The sequence below is a fragment of the Mustela putorius genome, unplaced genomic scaffold (assembly GCF_011764305.1).
Source record: "Mustela putorius furo isolate JIRA1106 unplaced genomic scaffold, ASM1176430v1.1 tig00000738_pilon_pilon_pilon, whole genome shotgun sequence".
NCBI classification, from domain to species: Eukaryota; Metazoa; Chordata; class Mammalia; order Carnivora; family Mustelidae; genus Mustela; species Mustela putorius.
This window is the reverse complement of record NW_025421463.1, coordinates 4,965,494-4,987,036: the sequence shown is the minus strand read 5'-3', so window position 1 is coordinate 4,987,036 and position 21,543 is coordinate 4,965,494. Positions and strand designations below refer to the sequence as shown.

General features: G+C 39.8%; 1 protein-coding gene across 5 annotated transcripts in view; it reads right to left on the bottom strand.

The window, feature by feature from the left end:
• Window positions 1-21,543, bottom strand: part of MRTFA (myocardin related transcription factor A) — a 195,021-nt gene that overhangs the window by 65,304 nt on the left and 108,174 nt on the right. Inside the window, exon 2 of one of the 5 annotated variants that reach the window (XM_013045099.2) lies at window positions 15,728-15,782. The exons of the other annotated variants lie outside the window; for them this stretch is intronic. Within the exon in view, the coding sequence (XP_012900553.1) occupies window positions 15,728-15,782 (55 nt within the window). The remainder of the gene's footprint in view (window positions 1-15,727; window positions 15,783-21,543) is intronic. 5 annotated transcript variants of the gene reach the window in all.

The following is a 21,543-nucleotide window of genomic DNA, read 5'->3' as shown; positions in this document are numbered from 1 at the left end:
CAGGTGTCACCTGCCAAACAAGCGCTCTCCACATCACGAACTGGCAACAAAATCAGAAGGTCGAAGCTGAAAGCTGCTAGAACTCCTCTAGCATAAGGCTGTCTCCCCTCACTCATCTCCTCTGAAGCAAGAGTACTGCAGGCTAATTTTTCTGCCAGTCTAGACAGTCTCCCTAGAAATCAGCTTGCCCAGCAGTCACTTGCTCACCAGGGTTACACACGCTGCTTCACAGACATCAATGCTCTAGTTCACATAATACGCAGAAGCTCCAATCTCAAAACAGTGCAAGCAGGAGAGCCACTTACCTACACAGTGTCTGCAATCTGGGAATCTGCAACAAGTTTTGGCCCTTTAAGATAATGAGTTTATTGAGCTCCCTAAAATGTACTCAGAGACTTGGTTCCTATGGAATGGTTCATAATTTTTAAAAAAGTGACGTCCTTTGTCACACGTCTTGAGACTCTGATACTATTCAACAACAACAACAACAAATTTTTTTTAAAGTAGGCTCCAGAGCCCGTATGGAGCCCAGTGCAGGGCTTAAACTCACAACCCCAAGATCAAGTCTTGAGCGGAGATCAAGAGTTGGATGCTCAGGGCACCTGGGTGGCTCAGTTGGTTAAGTGTCTGACACCGGTTTCAGCTCAAGTCATGATCTCAGGGTTCTGGGATTGAGCCCCATGGCGGGCTCCATGCTCCGCAGAGTCTGCTTGGTATTCTCTCTCTCCCTATCTCTCTGACGCTCTCCACCCCCACTCACTCTATCTCAAATAAATAATTGAATCTAAAAAAAAAAAAAAAAAAAGTCAGATGCTCAACCAACTGAGCCACCCAGGTGCCCCCCCACCAATTTTTTTTTATCAAGACTGTACTACAAAGAAGGTACCAACATTTCCCAGGATACTTTTCTTAAAAAATAAAACATCTAAGGCTTCATAGGCCCACTGTAAAGATTCAGTGAAATTTAGATAAATAATACATTTCATAGCTTTAAATGTAAATGGTAAAGAACTCAAAGTTGGATTGGGGATAATGAGCCTTCTTTGTAAAAGTTCAATATTTAAGAATACAAATATACTCGGGGTGCCTGGGTGGCTCAGTCATTAAGCGGTTGCCTTCGGCTCATGATCCTGGGGTCCTGGGATGGAGCCCCACATCGGGTTTCCAGCTCAGTGGGAAGCCTGCTTCTTGCTTCTCCCTTTCCCACTTCCCTGGTTTGTGTTCCCTCTCTTGCTGTCTTTCTGTCAAATAAATAAAATCATAAAAAGAAAGAAAGAAAGAGAGAAAGAAAACATTATTTTATAATTGAAAATTGATTTTAAAAATTTAAAAAATGACCATCACTTCCTTTGTAATTTTAAAAGATTAATTTAGATTTCTCAGACTTCTTAGGTCTCAAATTCTCAGATGATCTCAGGATAAATGCTGCATCTGCTCAGAATTCAGGCCATGATTCTGAACATATCAACACATCAGCCTTTCTATTAGGAAACAGTAACTTTTCAATTAATAAAACTAGGTAAATGGTGAGAAACAATTAAAATGATCTTTAACCCGGGGCGCCTGGGTGGCTCAGTGGGTTAAGCCGCTGCCTTCGGCTCAGGACATGATCTCAGGGTCCTGGGATCGAGCCCCACATCGGGCTCTCTGCTCAGCAGGAAGCCTGCTTCCTCCCTCTCTCTCTCTGCCTGCTTCTCCGTCTACTTGTGATTTCTCTCTGTCAAATAAATAAAATCTTAAAAAAAAAAAAATGATCTTTAACCCTTTTATTTTTATGAAAAGCAACAGAAAACTAAAAGTTATTTTCTGAACCCAGATCCTGTATTTAAACTCCATTCCTACAAATTTAAGTAATCAAAATGACAAGGGGAAGCATAGCAAAGCAGTCACTTAAGTAAGGAAAACCTTAGAAAAGAGTCTGGTCAAACAGAATCTTCAATTTAGAAGTACAAGACGTGTGATAAAGGACACTCCCTTCTTTTTAAAATTATGAAATATTCAAACTTGGAATTGACTGAGTATAATATCTTTTAAGAAACACAGATCTGCCACCTGTTCATGTCCATCATCTTAAAACCCTGGCTCAAAACTTAACTTTTCCAAGAAACTTTACCTAATTAACCTCAAAAAACTCTGGTCACTCCACCTGCTATACTTTCAGCATAAAATTTTCTTTTATTTTGTAGCATGACAACATCTATCTCCAACTGAATGCTGAGCTATTTGAAGAAAAGGATTAGTATCTTCTTTCTTTTCTTATTTTGCCACAAAAATAGGGCTCTACCTACCATAAGCTCTAACCAATGGATACTCAATAAACATTATTAAATATCCTGAGTTTTCAGTCTACTATCTTTCACCCAATGCTCACCAATTATTAAACATTTGGTACTATTATTTCATTGTCAGAGTCTAGGGGAAGGGAAATGGAAAAAGATCATATTCAATTAATTCAATTAATCCCTGGGTACTGATAATGCCTGTGATGGTCTATATTTATGTTACGATAAAGCTTAAAAATTAGCCATGAGTCTTATCCCAGCTCATCCATACTGTATCTAATTAAAAGACTGCACAGTATTAATAGGAAAGTGCTTTGAAGTCGAAGGTGTGACCCCTACCTCCAGCACTTAAAACGAGGTTATAGTTTCTCTCAAAGTACCTACCACACAGGATTGCCGCTAAATGAGATAACTAAGTACCGACTACTGGGGAAGAAGGGTGTTAGTCAATGTGGGGTAGTTTTAATACTGTTAAAATTATGACTAGTTAGAAGGCTAAGAAAAGTTATTCATAATATGAACTGTACTGCATTAAAGTGTACGCTGGCATCAATTTTCTGGTTAAATATGGTCCATAAAATGTAAACCCTTCTTGAATGTGATCTCCTTACCACTGTGATAAACTTCCACAGAAAGTGATCTTTGCTACATGGTAATTTGCCAAGGATCTGGGGAAGAAGGTTTTGCATAGATGCAAAGACATATTTTCCAGCAAAACTCAGTTTTATGCAACATTTTCATATTAATAGATGCCTTAAAACCTGAATACCAGCTTCTCACTGTTAACAAACTACTGCATTTGTCCCCTGATCCCTCACAATCCACATCTCAACGGCATTTCAAGATGTGGCTACAGTGTCCAAAGAGCTTTCATATGGCTTATTCAGCAAATTTGTTCAGAATCCTAATTAAAGGGCTGCCTGGCTGACTCAGTGGGTTAAGCCTCTGCCTTCAGCTCAGGTCATGATCTCAGGGTCCTGGGATCGAACCCCACATCGGGCTCTCTGCTCAGTGGAGATCCTGCTTCCTCCCCCCATCCCCCTCCTGTCTCTCTGCCCACTTGTGATCTCTGTCAAATAAATAAATAAAATCTTAAAAAAAAAAAAAGTAATTTGGCTAAGGCATATAATGAACTGGAAAATACATGTTCTCCCTAACTCATCAGTTCAATGCCTAAGAAAACGCACGACAGAACTACATACATAAAGCATATGTAAAAAAAAGAAGTTTATTGCAGTGTTTTTCATCACAGCAAAAGAGGAAAGAAGTAAAATGAATATATTATCCATAACTAACATACAGTCATTTAAAATAACTAATTTGAGCTATGTCAGATGATGTAGGATCTCATGAAGTATTGTTGAGTGAGAATAATAAAAGGTAAAAAAAAAAAAGGCATGTAATTTCATTTAAAAACAAACCAATAAAAGAAAAAAACATTGTGTGTTTTTGTACGTGCATGTGGATCTATAATAGGATTATGTGTGTGCAGAGAAAAATATGGAAGGATATACACTAGGTTGTTTACATGGTTTGGGGGTAAAGATTCACCAGTGTGCAGGCAATGGCGAAGAAGTGAGGGAATGCTAAGGGAAAAAGTCTGCTCTTAAAAAATAAGGATGCAAATTTACAGATTTATGCATCTATGTAAAATTGTTTACACATAGATTGAGATATAAGGACTTAAGCCAATTTTAAAAATAGTAATAATCCCCTAAATGGGGAGTGACAAATCATGACTTTAAAGAATTTATGCAATTACCTCATTCTGATTGCTGCCTTTGTTAGATGATGGTTTTTACACAGTAAGCAGAACCCGCAGCTACCACCACCTTCACAGCTTCCCGCGGGAAGACCACTTGCAAACAGCTAATGCACTGCATTAGCTACCAGCAAGCACAAGTGATACACAACAAAAATTTACTTTATAAAATATAACCATGAAACACTGTTGAGTACACTACTGTTTCAGTTCTTTAGTGGCCAAATACAGTAAATACCGATCACATTTATTATGGTTGGGGAGTTCTGACTAGAATAGATGTTGGCCTCCATCAGCACTTTGTTGAAATCTACCACACACCTGAAGAGAAGCATACTCTTAGGTACAAAAACGTGTCCCCAAACCCTAGTTAGTATAAAAAAAAACTATCACGACTGTTCCTCCACCTTAAATAAACTTCCAATTGAGATATATCAGAAGATCCACAGAAAGTGGCAGTGTGCAGAAATAAATCTTACTGGGAATAGATAAAACCATTTTTTCACACTCCATCAGCAACTGTGCCTTAAGTTTCTCTTACTAATCAAATGGGAGTTGAAAGTGTCCTCAGCCACTGCTAGGAGAAACACTATTTCCTAGAAGCCACTATGCTCAAGTTTGTGTGCCGGATACTGTTCTGTGTGCTCTACACGTATCAATACTTTTAATCCTCACAAAAGCCCAGTGGTTCTTAATCCAGGGCAATTTCGCCCCCAAGGGGACAAATGGCAGTATCTGGAGACACTTCTTTTTGTTACAGCTGGAAAGTAGCTACTGGCATCTAGGAGGCAGCACCAGGTAATTCTGCTAAACCCTGCAACGAGGAGAGCCCCAGACAACACCCCAAATATCACTAGTGCTCAGGCTGAGACACCCTGCAGTGAGGCCATGAGGGAGGTACTACTGTTGTTCCCATTTTTCAGATAAAGAAACCGAGGCACGGAGAAGATAAGTAACTTGGCTAAAGTCAAGATCTCGCAGACGGCAAAGCCGAAATTTGAACCTAATAGTGTAGCTGCTCCAGAGTCTCTCTTCTTATCCTTTCACGAGAAATAAAGATGCTAGTTAGGAAGCTGACCCACAACTTTCTCTCCCCTTCCTAGATATCAGGCTTGTTTGGAAGAATGATGTATCTGTACATTCATTTTAAATTCTGTCTGACCATCAATCCATTCAACGAGTATTCCCTGAGCATCCACTGTGTGCCAGACACTGCTCAGAGCAATTCTAGGTGCATAAGGTCCCTGTCCTTGGGGTACATATGTTCCTCCCTCATATTCATTCCCCCACTGTCCTTATTAGACTCTCACCACCCATGTCTCTTCCCCTTCTAAGATTTTATTTCATTTATTTTTTATTAACATAGACTGTACTAATAGTTTTAGGGGTAGAATTTAGTGATTCATCAGTTGGGGACAACACCCAATACTCATTACTTCCAGCGCCCTCTTCAACACCCATGACGCAGTTACCCCGTCCTCCACCCACCTCCCCTCCAGCAACCCGCAGTTTGTTTCCTACAGTTAAGAGTCACTTATGGTTTGTCTCCCTCTCTAAGATCCTTTTTTTTTCTTTTTTTTTTTAAAGTAATCTCTACATCCAATATGGGGCTTGAACCTACAACCTGAGATAGAGTCGCCTGCTCCACACCAAGTGGGCCAGCCAGGTACCCCTCCTGCTTTATTTTTCCTAATAACACACATCATTCCTAATAATATGTTACACATTTGTTTGTCGTTACTGACCTCCCTTACGAATAGAACTCCACGAGAACTCTACATGCAGAATTGAGAGGTCTACCCGGCACACAGTAAGCATTCAATAACTAGGTGTCAAATGACTGGAGAACAAATGTCTTTTCAATCTAACCATTCCCTCATGACAGCCACCTCTCACCTGCACTTCTGCAACTCCCTCTTATTTGGTCTCCCTGCCCCCTTTCCTAGCCTCCTTCAATTTATCTTCTACACTAAAACCAGAATCATCTTTCTAAAATGCAAATCTAATGCCACATCTCTACTCCAAACCCTTTAGTGACCTCCCACTCTTAGGATAAAGTCAGAACTCCTAAAGTGGCTTCTAAGACCCCTGTGAATCTCAAAGTTATGTTCTTACCACTTATCTTCTCAAATTTAATTACTACAGTCATGGAAGTAGCAGTAACAGCTAACATGTATCGAGCACCTGCTGTGTGCCCTGCTGTGTGCCGGGCCCTAATCTAAGGGCATTATATATCCTAGATAATTTACTCCCAAGTTGAGGTAGGAGTTATGTCTATTTTCAGATGGGGAAACTGAAGCACAGAGAAGTAACTGTCCAAGGGCAACTAGTAATTGGTAAGGCCAAGATGTAAACCCAGGTAGTCAGGCTACTGAGCCCTCACTCACATCCATGATCCTATGTTCTCCATACCAATTGTAACAAAAGTCCCTCCGCTCCTCAAATGCACTATTTCACCTGACACCTCCAGGCCTTCACATCTCTCTCTGTGCTAGAACATCCTTCAGGTCACAGCGTAAACATCCCACCCTTTGCAAGGCCTCTCTGTGATGTTCCCCAGCATTGTTTGGATCGCCCTGCCCTGTTCTCCCATGGCACTCTGAATTTTCCATTATAACCCCTGTTCTGCTTTACTATGGTTACTTGTCTGTTCTCACCAGTAAGTTTCAGGCTGCACAAGGACACAGACCATGTCTGTCTTGTTCACACTGTATCCCTAGCATCTGGCCTACACCCTGCAACACATGAGGGGCCAAGGGAACAATTCCACATGGTGCCAGCACCATGAAGCTTTTCCTAACCACCTTGCAAAAGTCACTCGTTGTTTCTCTTAAGAACTCTGCTCATACAACACAAGTTTTATGCATCATATTTTGTCATATAGCTATTAAAAAGCACATATATACATATCATTTTTCTGTATGCTTGTGAAAAGCAGGTTATTGGGGTGCCTGGGTGGCTCAGTTCGTTAAGCGATGGCCTTCAGCTCAGGTCATGATCCTGGAGTCCCAGGATCGAATCCTGCATTGGGATCCCTGCTTGGCGGGAAGCCTGCTTCTCCCTTTGATCTCCTCCATCTAAAGCTCTCTCTCTCTCATTCTCTCTCTCAAATAAACAAAATCTTAAAAAAGAAAAAAGAAAAGCAGGTTATCTTATACATTGATAAGAACTCTGAAGTGATATTACAAACTTAGCACTTAAAATACTGTGTACAAGGGATGACTATTATTTCTTGCAACTGCTGATAAATCAACAATATATCAATTAAAATGCCAATTTAAAAAGTAATTATGGAAAGAAATAGATTGATAAATATATTACTCAGGAGCTTAAAATAACCCCCACTATGTCCTGGTGAAGGACAAACTCTGTGATCTAACATTCAGGGCCCTCAATAATCCAGCTCCTTGTTACCTATTAAACCCAATCTTCTCTTGCAACTACCCTACAGCTCCTTCTTGAATCAAGTGAAAACTTTAGTCTTCCTCACATACCATGCCTAGTCCAGTTTCCACATTCTGTCTTAGGATACTCTTCCTATCTGAATACCATCTGATTAACCCTTTCTTCCTCTGACTCCTCTTGCCTATTCAAACTGCACTCTTCCCCCTACAGTTCAGCCTTAATCTCACCTCCACTGTGAAGTTTCCTTGATCTCACTGACATCTTTTTTTCTTAGGAACTTAATAATCTTCTCTAACCCCTGTACCTCCAATAAGCATATAAATTTCCCGAGTTTCTGAATCATTCCTTCCACTTCTTGGGAATCCCCCAAGAGTACCCATCAGAGTGCTAAATATATGATCAGCAATTAATAAATACTTGCTGATTAAAGTTAGTCTCACACTAGTCACACATATTATCAACCCTCAATCATCCATGCTAACAGGAAAGCCACTGCACAGAAAGACAACCTGCTGGAAGAGTCCAACTATCTTTCAGGGTGGGAGGAATGCCTGTATTTGGATTAAGAACTGTGTACTTGTTTCCAATTTTCCAGAAGTTGCAAAGTTGCCACAAATGGTCTAACTGCACAATTCTTCTCTTGTCAGGGCCCAGAGTCTGCTCAGCTTATCATTCCATACTGGCAAACAACTGTATAACTTTTTCTCATCTGTGACACAAAGATAAAAATAAGCAGAGGTAGTCATATTCTAAACATTTGCTGGTTCACACCTTCTCCTAATAGGGAGATCATTGTTTGGACACAAAAGATCAACTATTCTAACTCTTACTGGGCAAATATCTTATTTGTATCAACAAAATGCTTTTGTAAATAGAACACAGTGACAATACCAATAAGAATTTTGAAAGAGAAGTTTGCCAAAGAAAACCCCTGTGATGATCTACTATTAGGATAATTCAGAATTGATAAAAAGCCAAATTCTTCCCGTAGTCCATAGAGATTTGCCTCGGCCTACAGCTATTTTCCCTAAGTGAGAGTTTCTGAACTAAAATTCTTTTTGGTTTGCTTCTCTTTCTCATCCAACTGGTCAAATTTTCTTATAACAACATATCCACAACTGAAAAGCTAAGTTTCTCAGCCTCAATTTTTGTTTATACCTGGTAGAAGCTACAGTTTTCTCCCAGAAGGATTTTAAAATGTCTGAGCTTATCTCCTGAAAACTCTTCAAATACTTTTAATAAACTAATGGCAACGGTTTTGCGACTAAAAAAATTTCCCGACATCTTCCTCTTTTGGCAGGCTCTGCTGAAATCCCCCTCCCCATAAGGGGGAATCTGAGTAAAAACACTGCCTGCTTCAAGTTCCCTTAGGCAAATTTCCAGCCTCAGTCAAGGCCATGAGGTTAAACATTTCTCAATGACGCAGGCTCCCTCAGAGGGAGGAACAAGAAAAAAAAAATTAGAACTTATTCTTCCCAGTGCAGTAAATCAAGAGGCAATGCCAAGTCCTGAAAAAAAATGAAGTATAAGTTAAACTACATACTGTTTGCTCTGCTAAGGCCCCCCAGGAGGAGCACAGAACTGGGATGAGAGCTGTGGGGTAGAAGAACAGGCAACCACAGAGCCATCAGTCCAGCCAGATCAATAGATAAACCTCTAGGTTCTCTAGGGAATCTCCAGAATATTAATAATGCGTACATTTTGGATCATGATATAACTTATGATAACTAGAGCAGCTAAAGCAAAGTGACTGCACTGGTGGTGTGGGGTAAGGAAATGGAGTCCTACATGACACAAGTCATCATTCAGGATTCAAATGTGTATTAGGTAGAAGGCGGGGAAAACTAAAGAAAAGAACACTTGGGAAAGGACTATGGGGCTGATCATAGAGAAGGCAAGCTCATCTGAGGGGCTAATAGGGCTCTTGGACCTCTGGCCACCTGCAGAGATAAAAGAATGAAATAAAAACAGAACTGATTTATAGATCATAGAACTTTAGAGTTAAAAAGGGTCCAATCCTTGGGCACCTGGGTGGCTCAGCTGATGAAGCATCCAACTCTTGATTTCAGGGTTGTGAATTCAAGCCCCCTGAGCTCTACACTGGGGGTGGAGCCTACTTTGAAAATTTTTTTAAAAAAGGTCTAATCCTTATAAGAAAATGCCAATGAAGAAAATACTGTTAACGTTTGTACAGTGCTTTACTTTTTGTTTGTTTGTTTGTTTAAGATTTTATTTATTTATTTGACAGAGAGATAGCGAGAATAGGAACACAAGCAGGGAGAGCGTGAGAGGGAGAAGTAGGCTTCCCACAGAGCAGGGAACCCGATTCAAGGCTCGAACTCAGGACCCTGGGACAATGATCTGAGCCAAAGGCCGACGAAGGCTCCACAACTGGGCCACCCAGGCACCCCTACAGTGCTTTACTTCTCAAAGTGCTTTCATGCACTTAGTTCTTAAATAAAAACTATCTTATACTTGCTGTGTGCCAGGAACTGGGGATACAGAATTAAGACACCACCCCTGCATTCAAAGAACTTATTTCTAATGATGAGACCCACTAGGAATAACTAGGTAATAGTCACTCTGACGATCTGTACTAGATACAGGGAGAACATAGTTGAAGGAGGACGTCAGTCTGTCTGGGAATGAAAGACCACATGCATCTCAGAAGAGGCAGCCCTTGCTGGGACTTGAAAGAGGAAGAGCTGGTGGGCAGGCAAGCAGAAAAAGAAATGGTCAAGGCAGAGGGAAGATTATATGCAAAGGAACAGAAAATTAAAAGAGCACAGAATGGTCTGGATACTAAAAGCAGTTCAGCATTGCTGGAGACTCTGAAGTTGGAAGTGATAGAAGATGACTGAATAATTAGTCAGAGGCCGAAGATACGAATATAATAGTTTTAAATTTTACCCCAAAAGAAATGGAAGAAGGGGCTCCTGGGTAGCTCAGTCAGTTAGGAATCCAACTCTTGATTTCAGCTCAGGTCTTGATCTCAGCGACATGAGTTCAAGGCCTGTACTGGGCTCCACACTGCGCATGGACCCTACAAAAGAAAGGAAGAAAGGAAGAAAGAAAGAAAAAAAGGAAGGAAGGAAGGAGGGAGGGAGGGAAGGAATGAAGGCAGGAATAAAAGGAAAGAAAAAAGAAAAGAAAAGAAAGAAAGGAAGAAGAAGGAAGGAAGGAAAGAAGTCTGAGAAGATTAAAAATGATTCGAAGTGATTACTAGAAAAAGCATGTTGGCAGCTCTATGTAGGATAGGCTTGAGAAGAGTCCAACTACAGGCCAGGAGACCAATCCGAAGGCTACTGAAACCACAGTGAGAAACGAGGGGAGTCTGATGAAGGAGAGGGAGACAAAATATGAGAAGTCAAAGCAGAACTAGGATCTACAGAACTCAAGAGACCAAACAGATGAGGAATTGAGAATGACTCCTAATTTTCTGCTTAGGTAACTGGCACCAAGTTAGGAGATGCAGGGGCAGTCTTGGGGAATGGTGACATCGTCTTTTAATATGTAAAAGTCTGAAGTACATGTGAGTCACCCAGATGTCCAGGTAGGAAGAATGAGTGGATTAAATGAACCCAGAGCCCAGGAAGTAAGCTGGGGTTAGAGATACAGATGCAGACATCCTGAGTAAGTGGTAGCTGAAACCACATACTAGGATGAGATTGCTGGGGAGAATGTGCAGACTGAGGAGAAAAAAGGGTCAAGGACTAATCCTGGAAAATACATTTGAGGGACAGGAAGAAGAGAAGACTGCAAAGAGACTGCATAGTACACAGAGAGGCAGAAGGCAAGCTGGAAAAAGAACAGTATCTACAGTTTACCTGCCCAGGATCTGAATACCTTTCTTACTTGGGGGAAATTCCAAGATCGGGGAAGGCAGGCCCTCTTCCTAGTACAGAAACTGAAGAGGAACATCCCTCTCAGCATCTTGGCCTCTGGCTCACAAATATGACCCAAGTCTGGCCAAACAGACCCTCCCATCTAGAACCCTGAAAATTGGGGGAATGATACAAAGGTTGAAAATACAACCAGAAATTATTCATGGCACAGTGGCAAATGTCTATTGGTGGCAGTGCCAGTGGCACCAAGTGTTTGTGGGACATCAGGACAGCAACAGTAGCAGAGAAGGTCCAGTGAGAGTCCTCAGCAGACTGGTCCCATGACACGTTCTTCTGTGTGCTGCCTCACTCAACTTCTGCTCATTTCTTCTTAAGACTGTGTGGTACACAATACTCTTCCCAAAAATGTATTTTATGCCTAAATTAGTCAAGATTACACAAAGAACCCTGAACACAGAATGAGGAGAGAATATCAAATAGGGTCAAATGGTAAAGAAAGGTCAGGTAAGAGGAAGCCTAAAATGGGCCTCCTGCATAGGCTAACTAGCAGCTCAGCTGGTGATCTTGGGGAAACTGTACGCATGTTATTTCATTCCATCCTTACGACACCTTCTGTGGAAAATAAAGCAAGTACTACATCTTTATTTTAATGATAAAAAAAAAAATGAGGCTAAAAGACACTAAGAGGATTGCTTAAGGTCAGAGAGTTCTTACTATCTAATGTTGCCCTTAAGAAAGTTACTTTATGAATCTTCATGAAAGGAAATCTTAAATGTCAATACTAATTCTTTATACCATGTGTCAACTGAAACTGATGATGACCACACAGACTTCTCAATCCTAGACTTCCAGCTTCTGTAATTTTGGTAATATAAGAGGATCTTACTAAAAGCACTAGGATCAATGTAGACAACCACCCAGAAACACACTTCAAGAAGCATAAGTCTCCTTGCCACCAACCTTCCACAGCTCATTTGGGGTGCTGTGGTCACTACTTAAAGAATACATCATCAGCAACAAGAAGTCCTCAAATGAAAGAAGGGATCTTCTATCCCTGACCATGAGAACCACTGTGGGAATGAGAGGCTGAGAGCTTTCAAAAGAAGATGATTATTTCTCAACTTCATTCCTTTGGGATATGTCACAGCCAGGAAGGGAGAAATTGGAAAAAGCAGCTTTCACAAGCTGCCAAATCCATGTCCTAGTCCCAGGGGATAATTAGCCAATAAGGTTTCGTGGAGTTGATGTAATGCTGGCAGAGGCTAATGTTTTATGGTTGAACATGTAGCCTCTTGATATTTAGCTACGGGGCTGAAAGAATGACACCCTGAAAGGCCAAGAAACTCAAACATGTAACACCGCCACTTAGCAATTTGCATCTTAAAAGTGATTTCTAAACTTAAACGACCCATCTTTTTCATGAATAGTTTACAAGAGCATTTGTTAAACTGTAAATTTTCTGAACCTAAATTTCTAAATCTCTTTTACTAGAAAAAGAAAATTTTAAGCACCTTCAACAAACAAAGACAATTTAGAAAGCTTAAAGTAACAAAAGAAAAGAAATCAGAAGAAAGGGAAGTTTTCCAAGAAATAAAGTTTGTGGGATTTTAATCCCACTACCAGCATACCAAGTTTAAAACTGTCTGACGTCCTTATGAAAACAATTTGTGAGACTGAGACATTAAGCCAAGAGCTTTCCGGAGCACCACATATCTCACCGAAAACTGTCAATCTTCACCTTGAAAGTACTCTGAGATGAAGAAAGCAGTGGGCAGGGAACAGAGCACAGAGACACTAACACTGTTGGTTTGAGCTTGAGCTATTAAATTTCAAAATGAACACCTGCCATTTTTTTTTTTTTAAAGATTTTATTTATTTATTTGACAGAGAGAGATCACAAGTAGGCAGAGAGGCAGGCAGAGAGAGAGGAAGGGAAGCTGGCTCCCTGCTGAGCAGAGAGCCCGATGCGGGACCCGATCCCAGGACCCTGAGATCATGACCTGAGCCGAAGCCAGCGGCTTAACACACTGAGCCACCCAGGCGCCCCTGAACACCTGCCATTTTAATGAAAACTGGGAAGTCCTCTGACTTAAATATGCCACAATGATCTCCCAAAGCCTGAAACAAAACTAGTATATTAAAAAGAAAACATTTAAGTCTCTAACTTAATGAGCTGAACCATACAGTGCTCCCAAATATGTACTAGCTCCTTACTCGAAACAGGAAAAAATTTTTGGTTCAACCCCAGACAGACATATACCCAGTGACAGGCATAGAATACTCCCCCTAGTTTATATAGCTCGACATTTCACAAAAATTGAGAATGACTTTTCTCAAAATGAATGAGGGAGAGGGAGAGCTGGTAACCAAAAAAAAGAGTAACCAAAAAAAGATGACCCTCTACATTTTATAAAGGAACCAGAGGGTCATCCATTAGCAGGATGGTCTGTACTTGCTCTATGAGAAACAGGGTTGGAGCACCTGAATACTGAATGTTCCGGGAGTGGTTTTCTTCTTCCCAGTCTCTCCAGTATTTCATGTTCGTATCAGTCATTCATCAACATATATTTAATCAGTAATTTCGCATCAAGCTAAAGAGATGCTGGATATAAAATAGTAAAACAAAGTTAACAGTAACAGGGGGAGGCTGGCTGGCTCAGTTGGAGGAGCATGGGACACTTCATCTCAGGGTCTATGAGTTCGAGCCCCATTTAGGATATAGCGATCACTTCAATAAATAAAAAAAATTAAAAGCAAAAAAAGAGTAACAGGCAGATACATTCTTCACAGAGTTGATAATCTACTGAGGGAAATACACACTGAACAAAAGAATCCCATAAATAAACATATAATCTCAAAGTATATGTACATGAAGAATGAGAAAAAATGAAAATAACCAGAGGGGAATGGGGGGAGGTGGCTGAAAAGGGGAGAAGGAGCAGGGCATTCTCGGAGACCTATGGATAATAGGATAATAAATAAAGCAGATGGGAAATAGGAGAGAGAGAAGGAAGGAAAGGTAGATAAAACCCAGAAAGCCAAAGGGAAAAGCGTGGTAGAGAGGGTGATTAAGGAGGTAAGCTGGTAAAACTAAGCACACTGGGAAACTTACTATTCCAAGAGTACGAGTGTTGACTGCAGAACTGGATATTACCTAAGCTCTTACTCTAAACTACCTAAGATGAAATATGATCCCTATGCAAGTGGGGACCTTGTGTTTTACAGGGTTCTCAAACACCTTTCAAGTAATACCTGGAAAATTCTATGAGTACATCAAAAATATACTTCTTTTTCAAATTAATCAAGGTTTTTCTAAAAACATTCACCCTGCCACATTAGTTGGGATTAAACATAAAGTTAGCAACACTGAGTGAGTTGACCAAAAGCCTAACTGCAAGGGATCTTCAGGATAAAGTTAATGGAAAAGAATAAAAAATAAAAATAAAGTTAATGGAAGAATATTTACAAACATCTCAAGGACAGACTTCAGCAGACGTAAAACTCACCTTTTAAGAAGTCCTAAAAGCTCTGTACTACAGAGCTCAGCAGGAAAGGGAGAAGGAGGCAAGGGACCTTTTTCTTAACAGAGCCAACAAGGACCTTCACATGGAAAATGTTCCTACTCTAAAGATACACAGGTTTAAATTTACTTCCTATCCACAGAAACTATTCGCTACATCGGAAAAAATTTCTAATGCACATTTATGGCAAGACACTCGAGGTTTTGCTTAGTTTCAAACACATGACACTAGTTTTTGGCCATGGGTAGAAGAGTCAGAAATCTTACTATGCTGTAATACAAAACAGCATCCTTTCCAATCTTCGTGAACAGGTACAAGACTCACTGTTAAAAGCACAGAAACTTTCTAAATAGGGTTAACTGTAGAGAAAAGGTCATCCCTATGCAGAAAGGAAGTCGAGGGCAACAGAATTTAAGACAAGCATTACGGGGCGCCTGGGTGGCTTAGTCGGTTACTCATCTGCCTTTGGCTCAGGTCATGATCTCAGGGTCCTGGGATCGAGCTCTGTGGCTGGTTCCCTGCTCAGTGGGGAGTCCGCTTCTCTCTCTCCCTCTGCCCTCCCCTTCCCTCACTCACGCTCTCAAATAAATAAAAATCTCTTCAAAAAAAAAATACAAGTATTATAAAAGACAAGGAGGTTAAAGGTTTTTTGTTGTTGTCTTTAATGGTTATGTCACAGAATTCTGGGAAGAGGGATAAGGAAGGAAGAGAAGGGGGCAAAAATATAGGTAGGCCAAGTACTCCAAGAACAGGACAAAGGAACTTAGATAAGTTGGGTAGGCTGTCAGGAGATACTATATACACTTGGAGGATAAAAGGATTTGAAACTCCCGTGGAAAACAATATAATGTGATAAAGAGCAGAGTTTCTAAAGCCAGACCACCTAGGTGCAATCTAAGCTCTACCACTTACCAGGTGTGTGGCACTGACCGAGTTCCTTATCCACTTTGCCCCTCAATTTCAGTATCTGTAAAATGGGATAGTAAGAGCATCCATCTTACATAGTTGCTGCAAACATTAAAAGAGTTAATATATGTAAGGAGCCTGGAACACTGTGGCACATGGTAAATCCTACTTGAGTGCTGGCTACTATTATGTTATTTTAAATATATTTTCATGTTTTTGTTGGAATTCTCACAAAATCCACTTAGAATTCCATACTCTAGAAATATGCCTCTGAATGTTTTGGGATTTGTCTTTGCATTTTCCTGTTTGGTCTCTACTAGTTTCTAATGGCTCATTTTTATTTTATTTTTTTAAAGATTTATTTATTTATTTGACAGATCACAAGTAGGCAGAGAGGGGGGTGGGAAGCAGGCTCCCCGCCAAGCAGAGAGCCCGATGCGGGGCTCGATCCCAGGACCCTGGGATCATGACCTGAGCCGAAGGCAGAGGTCTTAACCCACTGAGCCACCCAGGCGCCCCAACTAATGGTTCATTTTTAAAATATAAGGCTGTCTCACAGCAATCAGGCAAGAAAAAGAAACAAAAGGCATCCAAATCCATTAAGAAAAAAGTAAAACTTTCACTATTTGCAGATAGCATGATACTACAGAAAGAAACCCTACAGACTCCACCAAAAAACTATTAGAACTGATAAATTAATTCAGTAAGGTCACAGGATACAAAATCAATATACAGACATCTGTTGCATTTCTATACACTAATAATGACGTAGCAGAAAGAGAAATAAAGAAAAAATCTCATTTACACGTGCACCAAAAATAATAAAATACCTCGGAAGGAACTGAACCAAGGAGGTGAAAGATCTGTACTCTGGAAATTATAAAATACCGATGAAAGAAACTAAAGATGACACAAATGGAAAGATATTCCATGCTCGTGGATTAGGAAAACAAATCCTATTAAAATGTCCATACTACCCAAAGCAATCTACAGATTTAGTGCAATCCTTACCAAAATACCAACATTCTTCACAGAACTAGAACAAATAATCCAGAAATTTGTATGGAACCTTTAGCCAGAATAGCTAAAGCAATCTTGAAAAAGAAAAACAAAACTGGAGGTATCACAATCTCAGATTTCAAGATACACTATAAAGCTGCAGTAACTAAAATAATATGGGGGCACGTAGGTGGCTCAGTTGGTTAAGCATCTGCCTTTGGCTCAGGTCATGATCCTGGGGTCCTGGGATGGAGACTCACATTGGGAAGCCTGCTTCTTTGGGGAAGCCTGCTTCTCCCTCTCCCTCTGCCTGCTGCTCTTCCTGCTTGTGCTTCTCTCTGTCAAATAAACAAATAAATAAATAAAATCTTCTTAAAAAATGAAAAAAAAGGGACGCCTGGGTGGCTCAGTTGGTTGGGCAGCTGCCTTCGGCTCAGGTCATGATCCCAGCGTCCTGGGATTGAGTCCCACATCGGGCTCCTTGCTCAGCAGGGAGCCTGCTTCTCCCTCTGCCTCTGCCTGCCATTCTGTGTGCCTGTGCTCGCTCTCTCCCCCTCTCTCTCTCTGATAAATAAATAAAGTCTTAAAAAAAGAAAAAAAAAAAAAGTATGGTCCTGGCACAAAAACAGAGGCGTAGATCAATGGAACAGAATACAGAGCTCAGAAATAAATTGACAACCATATGGTCTATTAATCTTCAACAAAGGAGGCAAGAATGCAAAGGGAGTGGTATCAAATAAAGACTTGACAGGGCCCTGAGCCACTGCTGGTTTGAGGAAAAAAAAAAAAAGAATATGCGATGGGAACAAGATAGTCTCTTCCACAAAAGGCATTGAGAAACCTGGACAGCTACAAGCAAAATAATGAAACTGGACCACTTTCTTACACCATACACAAAAATAAACTCAAAATGGACTAAAGACCTAAATGTGAGACCTGAAACTATAAAAACCCTAAAAGAGCAATTTCTCAGTAATTTCTCTGACATCAGCCAGAGCAACATTTTTCTAAATATGTCTAAGGTAAGGGAAACAAAAGCAAAAATAAACTATTGGGACTACATAAAAATAAAAAGCTTCTGCACAGAAAAGGAAACAACCAATAAAACTAAAAGACAACCTGTTGAATGGGAGAAGATATTTGCAAATGACATCTCCAATAAGGAGTTAGTATCCGAAATATGTTAAAAAAAAAAAAAAACAACTTATAAAACTAAACACCCAAATAATCCTATTAAAAAATGGGCAGAAAACACAAACAGACATTTTTCCAAAGAAGACATGCAGATGGCCAACAGAAAAATGAAAAGAGGCTCCCTATCACTAATCATCAGGAAAATGCAAATCAAAACCACAATGAGGCAGCACCTCACACCTGTCAGAATGGCTAAAATCAAAACACAAGATGTAACAAGTGTTGGCGAGGAGGTGGAAAAAAAGGATCCCTCTGTTTGCACTGTTGGTGGGAATGCAAACTGTGCAGCCACTGTGGAAAACAGTATGAGGTTCCTCAAAAAATTAAAAATAGAATCACCCTATAATCCAGTAATCACACTACTGGATATTTACCCAAAGAATACAAAAACACTAATTCGAAATGATATATGTACCCCTATGTTTATTGCAGCATATTAAAAAATAGCCCAATTATGAATGCAAGCATCCACTGACAGACGAATGGATAAAGAGGATGTGGTATACATAGATACAGTGGAATATTAGCTGTATAAAAGAACAGAACCTTGCCATTTGCAACATCATATATGGATCTAGAGGGTTCAATGCTGAGTCAAATAGGTCAGAGAGAGAGAAATACTGTATGACTTCACTCATATGTGGAATCTAAGAAGCAAAACAAAGGGGAAAAAAGGACAAATAAAAAAATGGGCTCTTAAGTACAGAAAACTGGAGGTTCACAGAGGGGAGGCTGACAGAGGGATGGGTCAAACAGGTGAAGGGGGTGAAGAGTACACTTCCCATGATGAGCATGGACTAATGTATAGAATTGCTCAATCACTGTGATGTACACCTGAAGCTAATGTAACACTGTACGTTAACTGTACTGGAATTAGAAAAAAAAATATATGGCTATCTTGGTTATGTTTAAGGGAAATAATAGAAGATCTGTCCACCTGTAGGGCAGAATTTTCAATAGGAAACACTCTTCCCAGGGTTAGGTACTGTCAGGCCCAAGAACTGAGTGAGGGCAGGGGAAGGAAACCTCAGGCAGAAAATTCAGAAACCAACTAACAAAGCTGGTTTTTCTAACTTAGAAATTATCTCCCAAAACTGTTCCCTTGAAGGGTTTTGTGCAATATAGCACATTTCCTCACAACAGATCAGGGGCTGGGAGACAGGGATGGGTGCAAGTTGGAAAGAAGTTCACACACTTGTTCGGTTTTATTTTAAGCATTACCTAGCTGTGCTACCAACTATTCTCCTTTTGCTTACTTCCTTCAAGAGTGATTTTAACTCCAATCTCCTGGTGCCCAAATTAGCTCTGGGTACTCCAGAGTAGAGGTGAAAGGCAATCAATCTGGTATGTTATACCCAACGGAACATTCTTCTGTTGCACATAAAAGGAAAACAGCAGTACAAACCAACAGAATGTTCCATAAACTTAACAAAAATTACAACAATTACACCCACTCATACTTTTGAAAAGAGGAGCAACAGAATCATACTAATTCAAAGCACAAGAGTGTAGTATGACTGCAACAGATCAATCTAATTTCACTTTGTAAATTGACTAGGTGGAAAAGAGTAAGAGAAATTAGCAACAGAAGTCAGAGTCCTTGGGTTAATTTTCCTAACAGTTGTTAAGCCTTGCATTATAAGAGATAAGCTAAAGATCACTTAAAGCTTATAACAATTAGAGATAATTTTGTAAGTTTTAAAAATCAATTTTAGTTTAATTTAGATATAATAAACTTCGCCCATTTTAAGCATGCAGTTCAATGCGTTTTAACAAAATGCATACACCTGCACAACTACTATGACAATAAAGACATACAACATTTTCAGCCCCTCAAGTTCTCTTATACCCTTTTGCAGTTAACTTCTCTACTTCCGGCCCCAAGCAACAACTGATCTGCTGTCTGACACTCCAGAGAAACCTGCGTTTTTTTCTTATACAATTTTTAAAATTGAGACAGAATTCACATACCACTCAATTCACATATTCAAAGTGTATAATCCAGCAGTTTCTAGTACACTCTCAAAGGTGTGCAACCATCACTGTCTAATTCTAGAACATTTTCATTACCTCCCCACAAACCCCTTCTCCGTTAGCAGCCAGCCAAACCCCATCCCATCCCCCCAACACCAGGCCCTGACAACCAATGGTATATTTTCTCTATGAATTTGCCTATTCTGGACATTTCATATAAGCGCAATTTTACAGTACGTGGCCTTTTATGTCTCTCTTCTTTCATTTGGCATAGTATTTCCAAGGTTCACCCATTTTATAGACTTTATCTGTACTTAATTCCTTTTTATGGCTGAGTAACATTCCATTGTAAAGATCTAGCACATTCTGTTTATCCATTTATCGACTGATGGGACACTTGTGTTGTTTCCATATTTGGCTAACACCACTACAAGTTTTTGTGCAGATGAATGTATTCAGTTTTCTTGAGTACACATCTAGGAGTGGAAGTGCTGGGTCACAGGGTAATTCTATGCTTAATTTTTTGAAAAGCTGCCAAACTGTCTGCATTTTTCAAGTAAACTTTCTATGTTGAAGTAATTATAGATTCATATGCAGTTACAAAAAATAATACAGAGAGACCCCATGTTTCCTTTGCCCAGTCCCCTCTAATGACAACTTCCTGCAAAATTATAGTGCAACATTACAACTAGGATACTGACATTGACAGAGTCAAGATACAGAAGAGGCAAGATACAGAACATTTCCAACACTACAAGGGTTCCTCATGCTGACCTTTTATAACCACATCTACTTTCCTCCCGGTCTTTAGCCCCTGACGACCATCAATCTGTTTTCCCTATCCATAATTTTATCATTTCAAAAATGTCATACAAATGGAATCATACAATACATAACCTTTGGAATTGGTTTTTTCACTCAGCATAACTCTCTGGACAATCACCAAGGGTGTTTTATGTATCAATAGTTGGTCTATTATTGTTATTATTATTATTATTACTGAAAAGGATACTAGAGTCTGCATTTTTAAGAATATTATATAAATGCTATAAGCCAGTATGTACTCATTTGAGTACAGCTTCTTACATTCAGCATGTTTTTTAAATTTGTCCATGTTTTAGAATATATCAGTAGTTTGTTCATTTTTATTGCTACTAATTTTTCACTTTATGGATATACCACAATTTATCCATTCATCTGTTGATGGACATCTATGTTCTTTCCAGTTTGGAATCACTAAAAATAAAGCTGATATCAACCTTCATGTGCAAATGTGAATGTTTCCATTTCTCTTGGGAAAAGACTTAGGAGTAGAACTGCTGCGTCATGTAATAAATACGTTTAACTTTGTAAGAAATGCCAAATTTCTTTTCCAAAGTGTTTTCCAAAAGTGATTATACCATTTTATATTTCACCAGCAGTGTATGAACTCCCATTGCTCTGTAGCCTTGTCAAGACTTAGTATTGCCAGTCTTTTTAATTTTAATCATTATAGTGGGTAGGTACTGGTGTCTCACTGTGGTTTTATTTTATTTATTTATTTTTAAAGATTTTATTTATTTATTTGACAGATAGAGATCACAAGTAGGCAGAGAGGCAGGTAGAGAAAGGAGGAAGCAGGCTTTCTGCCAAACAGAGAACCCTATGCCCCCCAT